This window comes from Carassius auratus, unplaced genomic scaffold (genome assembly GCF_003368295.1).
Source record: "Carassius auratus strain Wakin unplaced genomic scaffold, ASM336829v1 scaf_tig00029891, whole genome shotgun sequence".
Taxonomy (NCBI): domain Eukaryota; kingdom Metazoa; phylum Chordata; class Actinopteri; order Cypriniformes; family Cyprinidae; genus Carassius; species Carassius auratus.
Genome location: NW_020525808.1, coordinates 22,862 through 34,159, shown reverse-complemented (window position 1 = coordinate 34,159; position 11,298 = coordinate 22,862). Strand labels below are relative to the sequence as shown.

The 11,298-nt window shown below is 37.5% G+C and overlaps 1 protein-coding gene across 1 annotated transcript; it reads left to right on the top strand.

Moving 5' to 3' along the window:
- Window positions 1–516: 516 nt before the first annotated feature.
- Window positions 517–10,152, top strand: LOC113079947 (cullin-1-like). The gene is made up of 21 exons (XM_026252187.1): window positions 517–642; window positions 733–910; window positions 1,991–2,158; window positions 2,239–2,289; window positions 2,376–2,466; window positions 2,567–2,730; window positions 4,629–4,791; window positions 4,868–4,998; window positions 5,113–5,220; window positions 5,776–5,882; window positions 5,991–6,039; window positions 6,136–6,267; window positions 7,522–7,639; window positions 7,716–7,792; window positions 7,883–8,014; window positions 8,324–8,416; window positions 8,516–8,563; window positions 8,700–8,782; window positions 8,900–9,005; window positions 9,226–9,339; window positions 9,506–10,152. The coding sequence occupies exons 1-21, from the start codon at window positions 611–613 to the stop codon at window positions 9,584–9,586; spliced, it is 2,226 nt and encodes a 741-aa protein (XP_026107972.1). The 5' UTR covers window positions 517–610; the 3' UTR covers window positions 9,587–10,152.
- Window positions 10,153–11,298: the final 1,146 nt, after the last annotated feature.

Sequence of the window (11,298 nt, the reverse complement as noted above, 5' to 3'; positions counted from 1 at the left end):
GGTTCCGTCTGAGCAGATCACTACTGTAAGTCATTATCTAATGGCAGAAAAGCTGTTAGTTTGCGGCCGTGGCTCAGAGATCCTTTCATTTTTTTTCTGTTCCTTGAGTTGTTGCCATGGATACAAGAAGGAAACCCCAGGATATAATGAACAGTCGATTCTATACAAGCAATGTTCATCCCAGAAAAAAATAATTAGAGAGATCAGCAGAATCTGCATCTGATAGCAGATTCCTGTTGTCAATTATTGATGCAGACTACACTAAAGAAACTGTTTTGCTCATATGTATCTGGCCCTACATGATTCCAACTTCCTGTGTGTGTTTCTCTCTCTCGATCCTCACAGGTTTCTTTCCTGTCTGTCGCTGTTCCCTGAGGGTCGCCCTCCTCGTCCTCTCTCACTGCTTGACCCTATGGAGGAGTAGCTCTTGAGTGACAGGCACGAGAACCAATCAAACGTCAGGAGGAGCGTCAGACGCGCAGCAGCAGGGCCGAGAGGATGTCGTCATCAAAACCGGACCCAGACCCCTCACGGTCTGAAGCAGATCGGGCTGGACCAGATCTGGGATGATCTGCGGGCGGGGATCCAGCAGGTGTACACCCGCCAGAGCATGGCCAAGTCACGCTACATGGAGCTCTACACGTATCCTCAGTCGCGCTTTCATTCGTAACTTACTCCCAAAAAGAAAAAAATGTCTGGTGTCTGTTGTGTCCTTAACCTCCTGATTTTCAGTCACGTGTATAATTATTGCACTAGTGTGCATCAGTCGAATCAGGCCCGCGGTGCAGGTGCCCCCCCGTCCAAACCTTCGAAGAAAACCCCCACACCTGGAGGAGCTCAGTTTGTGGGGCTGGAACTCTACAAGAGACTGAAGGAATTCCTGAAGAATTACCTTACAAACTTACTAAAGGTACCTTTCAGAAACCGAGTTATTGACACTGCTATTCTTTTTTAAAGATGATGGCCCAGGGTGAATTTATTTTATTAAAAATACAGTAAAAAAATTGTCATTTTGTGAAATATTTTTACATTTTCAAAAACCTATTTCTCTGTTTGAGTATATTTTAAGATGTCATTTATTCCAGATTTCATTACTCCATTCTTCACACAAGATCCTTCAGAAATCATTCTAACATTGATTTGGTACTCGAGAGACAATTATTATTATTTATTTTAAAAAAAGATTTTGTGGAAGCCATAAAACATTTTCAGGATGAATAGAGATTTGAGAAAAATAAATATATATATATTTTGTAACATTATCACATTTTATCAATTTAATGCGTCTGCTGGAAAAAGTATTTAAAAAATCTTATTGACTTGAAACTTACTGTAACAACTTACTATAGTAAACCTTTTGTAAAATTAAATAGATCTTAACCAAAATGTATCAGTATCATTGAAATGCTATTATTTAAATTTTTGTTCAACTGTATGTAACTTTATGGTGTGTGTTTGCCATTTTTAGTTTTTTTTTTTATGTCTTTTTTTAATAATGTTTAATTTTAGTTTTTAATGCATCAGATTAAACAAAATGAAAATGAGAGTGGTTTAATTAAAAATTGCTGAAATTTGAAGTAATGTTTTATGGTTTTAGTATATTTACTTTGGGTATTTTTCTTGTTCATACCAGTGATTTTAATCTTTTTAAATCTATTCATCAAACTCAGATTTGTTTAGTGTCTTTGTACAGAGATCCTTTACGATCCATTGTGAATAAATTATCAAATTCACAGCATTTAATCCAAAAGATTCAGTCATGGGCATGGTACCATAAGTTGTTATCATTATTATTATTACTCCTATTTATTAATTAAAAGTGGTGTAATGAAGTCTATAATGCCACTAAGAAACTCTACAAGTAGTACTTAATTGCCATAAATATTTTTTTCCTCAATAAACAACTAAGCAGATGCTTTGTGAACAAGCTGTAGACCACTTGATCTATTTAAACTCCCAGTGAACAGATTTCTTTGATTGTTGTCCTCAGGATGGAGAGGATCTGATGGACGAGAGCGTTCTGAAGTTCTACACGCAGCAGTGGGAGGACTACAGGTTCTCCAGTAAAGTGCTGAACGGGATCTGTGCTTACCTCAACCGCCACTGGGTGCGCCGCGAGTGTGACGAGGGCCGGAAAGGGATCTATGAAATCTACTCTGTAAGCACTTCTTGCTTTTCTTTTGCATTACTGCAATTCAATCTCAGTTCATAAACAATAGCACATCTTTGTTTTTCTAGCTTGCTCTGGTGACGTGGAGGGAGTGTTTGTTTCGGCCTCTGAATAAGCAGGTGAGATTGAAACAGAAGAGATATCATATAGGACAAAGTGAGCATAACTCTTAATAAATGTCTTTTTTTGGTGTATGTGTTCTCAGGTCACAAATGCAGTATTGAAGCTGATCGAGAAAGAGAGGAACGGAGAAACCATCAACACGCGGCTCATCAGTGGAGTGGTGCAGTCCTATGGTGCGCATCATTGACATCATGATGGATTTCATTGCTCGTTGATGCATGACGTTTAGAAACAGTGCAGTTGCTCAGAAATGTTGCTCTCCATCTCTCGCAGTTGAGTTGGGTCTCAATGAGGACGATGCCTTCGCTAAAGGTCCCACTCTGTCCGTCTACAAGGAATACTTTGAGACTCAGTTCCTGGCAGACACCGAACGCTTTTACACGAGGGAAAGCACAGAGTTCCTGCAACAGAATCCTGTCACAGAGTACATGAAGAAGGTGCGGCCAAAATAGCTTAACATAAAAAATTTACTGTATTGTCCAAACTATTATTTTATATACATGTCAAAATTAATTTGACATGAACCAAGAGAAATAAACCCATTACCGTCTATAGCCGCGAGAGGGCGCTCTTTACTGCTCATTGCTCCTGTAGACTACCACTGAGAACATAGAGCGCCCTCTCGCGGCTGTACACGGTAATGTTTTCTCTTGGTTCTAAGTGAATGTGATTTATAGTCCAGTGGGACTTTTTTCCTTGTTTTTCCCTATTTTTGGACTGATGCGATTTATACTCAGGTGTGACTTATAGTCCGAAAAATACGGTATATTATTACATACCAAATGTAATCATTAACAAATTAATTTCTTCAGGGCTCTCAAGTTTTGAAGACAGACAAGAGTGACACCCCCCCGCACCCCCAACCCCCAGAAGAAAATATTTGAAACATGACACTGACAATTTAACCAAATACAAAGTGTTTATTCAATTTCCAATTATAAAATTTGATACAAATTTATAGAAAGACAGATGCAATGATTAATGCATCCATGGCCAGGATTATATAATTATAAAATATGACATGATTTTAAAAGTGACCTATAACATCGACTATGCAATACACTTTAATTAATTTAGTGCTAATAAAATTATTAAGCCTATTGGAGAGAGATATATTTATAAGGTGACAATATGTCGGTCATCGTGTGATAACGAAAATATGACTAGGCCTAGACTAAGGTTACTTGTTCTGAGCAGATGTTGTCAGTGAACAGGCTGTAAAACTGTTGGCTAAGTAACAGACACTCATGAAAAACTGATGCTAATTATCTGGGAAACATTCTCTAACAGCAGTCAAGTTGTCATTGTTTGTGTCAAACAAGTTGTGAATTTGTTGTAACAGGGGATCATTACTTTGTGCTCAAAGTGATGCTCGGAGCTCCAGTGGTTTCCTCTGTGGGTGCACGAGGAAGATGGTGAACAATTCCAGGACGCTTTTTTTTCATTGGTTGTTGCGTTAAATCTTACCCAGATACAATAGTGCTATTTTCTGATTGGCTATTGTGTAGCCTATTTCTTTTTTTTTGATTGGCTGATAAGTGGCAGGCTCGATTAAGAACTCCAGTTCCTGCCGGTTTCCATAGTGAGAGCAGCGCGACCAGATAACTTTTGGGCGCTGCGGCATATTAAATATATTATAAATAGTTTTTCTGCGTGAGAAATACAATGTGTGGTGGGAGTGCTTGACAAAAGACCGAAATGAGTGACTGTCACGCTCAATGCGTGACACTTGAGAGCCCTGTTTCTTCATTGTGATCATTTAGTTTGAAAAGAAACAGGACAGAATATCAAGATAATTTTTAACTAGATTTTTACTGCAAATTATATCTACTTGCGTTTTATTGTGGGTTTGATTAAAAATAAATATTTTTAAGTAAATGATAGTTTTATTCAGAAGTTATGCATTAAATTGATTAAAAGTGATATATACTATATATATAATAAATGCTGTTCTTTTTAAATTTCTATTCATTAAATATTTCAAGGTTTTTTCACAACATGATGCTAAAACTTGTTCCTTGAGAAGCAAATCATATTGGAATAGTAATGATGCTGAAAACTCAGTTTTGCATCACAGGAATAAACTTCATTGTGAAATATTCTCAAATAGAAAATTGTAATATTTGACTCTTTTTACTGTATTTTGATCCTTATAAATGCAGCCTTGGCGAGCATTAGAGACCTCTTTCAAAAACCATTAAAAATCTTGCTGAGGCCAAGCTTTTGATTATTAGTGTATGTTGACATCATAAAAAGTCTGCAACTCTTATTTGATTATTGTGTTGACCTGTTTCACCGCATCTTAGTGTGAAGTGCTGATCTGTGTGTTTTTCAGGCCGAGGCTCGTTTGCTGGAGGAGCAGAGGAGAGTGCAGGTTTACCTTCACGAGAGCACACAGGATGAGCTGGCCAGGAAGTGTGAGCAGGTTCTCATCGAGAAGCACCTGGAGATCTTCCACACAGAGTTCCAGAACCTTCTGGATGCAGACAAGAATGAAGGTGTGAACCACTGCGAAACTCAAAGTCTGTTCATCTGTACAATCTCAACCGCGATTTATTCTTTCTCTCTGTGTAGATCTTGGTCGCATGTACAATCTTGTGTCACGGATCACCGATGGATTGGGAGAACTAAAGAAACTTCTGGAAACGCACATTTATAATCAAGGCTTGGCAGCCATTGAGAAATGTGGGGAGTCTGCTCTTAACGTGAGTCTGTTGTCATCATGCTGTCCAGCTTGAAGATTATCTTATCGAGCTTTAGAGCTGATCTTTCTGGCGATACATGTTTTAACACCTAGGAATTTTGTGATGTTTTTTTAGGACCCCAAAATGTACGTCCAGACGATTCTGGATGTCCATAAGAAGTACAATGCACTGGTGATGTCAGCGTTCAACAATGATGCTGGTTTTGTGGCTGCTCTTGACAAGGTACGGCCAGATTTCATCTTTTCAGTTCTGTTCAGTCAAGATTGAACTAGTACTAATATATAACCACTGCTATTTTAGCATCACTGATATACTTTTATACTTTTGATTATTTGATTTTATTCATTCCGTTTTTATGTTTTTTTTTTTTTTTTTCTAGTTTTTGTGATTCTGTTGTGTTTTTGTCATTTTTAGTTTTTTGGTTTTTCATATGTCTACATAGTTTGAGAAATACTGCTTTGGCAACTAGCTGAAAATGTTAGATTTTCTTTTAGTTAATGCTTATTTAAAAAAAAAAAAAAGCAAAAAACTGCAAATCTAAAAATAAAATCTAAATTAAGATTGCACTTCATTCATGTATTAAATGAATTTTCTAATTATAGTAATATACATCTAGTTTCTTTCATGTAGATAGCATTTTTTTTAAATCTTTTTTCTATGTCTAGTGAGGAATAGTAAATGCATATTTTACTTATAATAATGAACCCTATCTTTAAGACTAGGATTTGGTCGCTTTTGGATATTGAAAGTATTGAAACATGTCATTTGTGTGTTCAGGCTTGTGGGCGCTTCATCAATAATAATGCTATTACAAAGATGGTTCAGTCCTCCAGCAAATCTCCTGAACTGCTGGCCAGATACTGCGACTCTCTGCTCAAGAAGAGGTGTGTGTGTGTGTGTGTGTGTGTGTGGTTAGCTTTCTGTCTGTTGGCACACACTGTAAATGTGTTATTAAATCCCTGTGCTGAATCAAAATCTGTCTGATATTTCAGCTCCAAAAACCCAGAAGAGGCTGAACTTGAAGACACTCTGAATCAAGTGGTGCGTTTTTACAAAACTTTGCACTTTCACAGCGATTTTTGCATGATTTCACATAATGACTTTTTTTTTTTTTTTTTTTTTTTTTTTTTTTTGTAGATGGTGGTGTTCAAGTATATTGAGGACAAGGACGTGTTCCAGAAGTTCTATGCGAAGATGCTGGCCAAGCGTCTGGTCCATCAGAACAGCGCCAGCGACGACGCAGAGGCCAGCATGATCTCCAAACTAAAGGTGCAACAGTTCTTCCACAGCTTAGGAAAACAAACCTCTGTTTAAATGATCCATAAAGCTTGCAGTGCTTAAAATGAGCACCGGATGCTAGGTTTTATTCTTGCTCACATCTCTGATTTTAAACTTCAGGATCAAAGAGTTGGAATCATTTCAGTGAATCACTTCACTGTCTGATTCAGTCATTCATTGCTGCGGGATGTTGTTCATGTCCGCGGGTTAAAGCCACCCCACTAATGTGATATTTAGCCCCTGGAATGTGACTTTTACCAGGGGAAACCCACCATAGAATGTGTATTTTACCCCTGGAATGTGATTTTTAATGGGGGGGTATTAAAGTAGTGTTTGTGAGCAGCGCTTTTTTTGCCCTGCTGGCAGAGAATTAATTTGCAGTCCGTGGGAAACGCTTGTGTCTGTCAGTAAACATAAACAAATAGCATGCTTCAGAATTGTTTTGAGACATGCATTAATACTCTGAATTGTGGTACTACTACTATTACTATCTTGTACCCTGCAATCATTGTTTAAACTCACTATTATGAGATGAATGGAAAAAAAAAAGAAAATCGGCCGAACATAGTGGGCAAAAAATCAGCATCATATATCGGCCATCGGCGGCTGCCCTGATTTCTAAATATCGCCATCGGCCAGTGAAAAACCCATATCGGTCGACCTCTATCTGGCTCTCTTTAACATTTATCCATTTGGTAGGATGTCTTTATCCAAAGCAGTTTTACTTTACTATTATTCATATACTATTATAGTATTTATTAATAAATTAAATTATCCTAAGATTATCGAATGTTGTGGTTTTATCAGCTTTAAAAAAAATGTTTTTTTTTTTTTTAGATTTTATTTTAGTTTAGTAATTTTAGTACCTTTTTATTTCATTTAGTTGCAAAGGCAACATTTCTGAATTTTCTTAAGATTTTATTTTTTTTCATCTAATGTTTCATTTTATTTTATCATAACTTTGATTAACGAAAACAATTTGTAACCGTTTGTTTTAACTAACAACACTTATCCGAAGTGACTTGGATTGCAATCACATGATACATTTGATCAGTTTATCAGCTTTCTCTGGTCTTGATGTTGCTAGCACCGTCCAAAGACAGTTTATAACAGATACATATTGATCTTCTATTTCTTTCTTCTTTTTCTATTCCACCCAACCCTGGTGGTTCCCTTGTCCTTTTTGTAGTATTGGTTCTGATGATCAGTGCTTGTGTCTAACATGGTTTGGCTTGTCTTTTTCAGCAAGCGTGTGGCTTTGAATACACATCGAAACTCCAGCGCATGTTCCAGGACATTGGCGTCAGTAAAGACCTCAACGAACAGTTCAAGAAGCACCTCACAAACTCTGAGCCTTTAGACCGTAAGGATGAGCTGCACTCTTTTTTGCCCATGTAATTTGTGGTTGAAGTCCTTTACAAATGTTGTGTTGTTTTCAGTGGACTTCAGCATCCAGGTGTTGAGCTCTGGGTCATGGCCCTTCCAGCAGTCCTGCACTTTTGCTCTGCCGTCTGAGGTAGTAAAACTAATAGGCTAGCATGTTAATCACTTGTTCTTGGTCCTTCCAAGGATTTTGTAAATCCATGATCTGTCTTTTCTGAGACAGTTGGAGAGGAGCTACCAAAGGTTCACAGCCTTCTATGCCAGCAGACACAGCGGCCGAAAGCTCACCTGGCTTTACCATCTGTCCAAAGGAGAACTGGTCACCAACTGCTTCAAAAACCGCTACACCTTACAGGTCTGACAGAAAACTGCATGCATTTTTCAGGCTGCTTTGATGAATAGAAAGTTCAAAAGAACAGCATTTTATGATATGTTCTAAATGAACATCTTTTATGACATTACGAATGTCTTGACTGTCAATTTTGGTCAGTTTAGTGCATCCTCGCTGAATTAAAAGTATTGGTTTCATTCAGAAAAGGAATGTAACTGACCGCAAACGTTTTGAACGGTTGTGTGCATTTTTTTATATAACAGCAATAAAAAACAATTATTAGGATAAATAGTGCATGAATCTTAATCAGACTTGTTGTGTTTTCTCTTACAGGCGTCTACATTTCAGATGGCCATTCTACTGCAGTATAACACCGAAGACGTTTATACAGTCCAACAGCTGACGGACAGCACACAGATCAAGATAGTAAAGAAACAATAGAGAACTCTCTGCAATAATGATAAAACAAGATCCAGATGTTGATTTTCTCACACTAACAGAAATTTTTTTTCTTCTGTATTTAAGGACATATTGGTGCAGGTTTTGCAAATTTTATTGAAATCCAAGCTGCTGGTAAGCATTTTTTGTCCTACAGTTTACAGACACAACATGGACTGTGACTGCCATTTCATGTAGACTCAAAACAGACTCATATTGAATGGAGTTGTGTATTGTTTCCAGTTGTGATCATCAGTGTATGTCTATGCAGGTTTTAGAGGACGAGAATGCAAACGTGGATGAAGTGGAATTCAAACCCGAGACCCTCATAAAACTCTTCCTGGGCTATAAAAAGTAGGTCACTGCAAACGGTTATGGATCTATATTTGATGTTTCTCATTTTGTGCTTTAGAACGCAGCAGAGCAAATGAATTTGTAAATGTATTGATGGCTGAGGCACTTTCTTCCCAGTAAAAAACTAAGAGTGAACATTAACGTGCCAATGAAGACAGAGCAAAAACAGGAACAGGAAACGACCCATAAAAACATCGAAGAGGACAGGAAACTCCTGATTCAGGTAGCATGTCCAAGCCAAGGCTGAAAGTATTTGATAAAAAAAAAAACGTTATATTGAGGAATAATGTTATAATTTCTATTTTCTATTTGAATATATGTTCAAATATAATTTATTTCTGTGATCAAAGCTGAATTTTCAGCATCATTACTCCAGTCTAAAGCATCACATGATCATTCAGAAATCATTCTAATATGCTGATTGAGTGTTCCTCTATGTGCAGGCTGCCATAGTGAGGATCATGAAGATGAGGAAGGTTCTGAAGCATCAGCAGCTTCTGGCCGAGGTTCTGAATCAACTCTCATCCCGGTTCAAACCCAGAGTCCCTGTAATCAAGGTTGGTTGATCCTCTTCAACAAATCTAGTCTGCTTAACAGTTTTTACAGGTTTTCTCTGAGTCTTCATTTGCCCTTCCTCAAATTGAAGGACTTAATGTTGTTGAATGCACTGCAAAAAAAGAAAGAAAAAAACACTCATGTACTTTGGGTTGTTATGTTTTGCAGAAGTGCATTGACATCCTCATAGAGAAGGAGTATCTGGAGCGGGTGGATGGAGAGAAGGACACCTACAGCTACTTGGCCTAAACATTTCTTCGCTCCTCCACGTCTTTTCTGTCTGTCTGTCTCTCTGACTTTAAGTTGTCTCTGGTAATAAAATATCCTTCCTTTTGATGTTCAGCCTGTGTTGAGTTTAAAAAGCAGAAGGACTAACAGAAGAGGAGAATGTGTGTTTGTGCCAGAGACTGACTTTACTGCTGTCCTGCGTTATGGACCGACTGCATTGAAAATGTACATACAAACAGAGACCTCCAGCTTTAATCTCGCAAAATAAAACATTGCCGGTTTTAAAAACCCAATCAGAAATAAATTCTACACATTAAGCATGTTATTGCCTATCAGCATTTAAATGAGGAAAAAATGAACAAAGATGCATTGGAATCTTAGCAATGAGGGGCTTCAGAGATGTTTTAAGAGAAGAAAGGAAATCATTTAGGAAAAAGGTGCAATTTTAGCTGCACGTCCCAAGAACGAACGAGTTGGACGGATCTGTAGACGTGTCTGCATTGTTACCTGCTACCGGAAAACCATTTGTATAGTGTGGTTCACTTTTTTTAAATGTGCGTTAAATAAAAGAATTAAAAGTTTCTCTATGTATTTCTGATGCTGTGGAGTCACTACGTGAAGCAAAGAGCCGTGAGACAATGTTATGATTATGCATGTTCAGGACATCTCAGTTTGCCACTTTTAATAAACCGGGTACAAAATACTGCATGAAACTCCAAATGGTCATTGGAGCACCATCCTAATGAGGTAATTATATATATATATATATATATATATATATATATATATAAACTGTTCTCTATTAATATTTGATGAGGGTTATCGTTTTGATTGCAGTGTTTACATGCATTTGATTTTTTACTGCAATAATCCAAAACATTTTTATGTATAAAATAATAAAACGAAAAAGCTGCAGAGTTAAAACACATCAAGTAGTAAACTCGATAGCAGCTATGTAGTTAAAATGTTATATATATATATATATTGGTTGGACAAATTGTTTTAAATTGGTAAATTGTTTGCTACAGTTAATATAAGGTCAATTCAGTAATCGATAAAATTTTGATTTCTACATTAAACATTTATAGCTACATAAAGTTGTGTGCTAATGTAGATAAATGTATTAAACAAAACATTGGATTTGTGCCTCGTAACAAAAAAGAAGAAACGTTACACAAATATGTATGTGTATAAAGTACTAATAATCACTAATAAAGGGAATATATATGGCCAATTTGAAAATTTACAAGCGCAAATCTTTCGTGATTCGTGATCCCGCTCCGAACTCCCGAACTGATTCAAATGATTTGGGATCCCCAAACTGACTCAAATGATTCGCGAACCCGCTTTGAACTCCCGAACTGACTCAAATGATTCGCGAACCCGCTACGAACTCCCGAACTGATTCAAATGATTCGTGATCCCGCTCCGAACTCCCGAACTGATTCAAATGATTTGCGATCCCCAAACTGACTCAAATGATTCGCGAACCCGCTTTGAACTCCCGAACTGACTCAAATGATTCGCGAACCCGCTACGAACTCCCGAACTGATTCAAATGATTCGCGATCCCGCTACGAACTCCCGAACTGACTCAAATGATTCCCGATCCCGCTACGAACTCCCGAACTGATTCAAATGATTAGCAATCCCCAAACTGACTCAAATGATTCGCGAATCCGCTTTGAACTCCTGAACTGACTCAAATGATTCGCGAACCCACTCCGAACTCC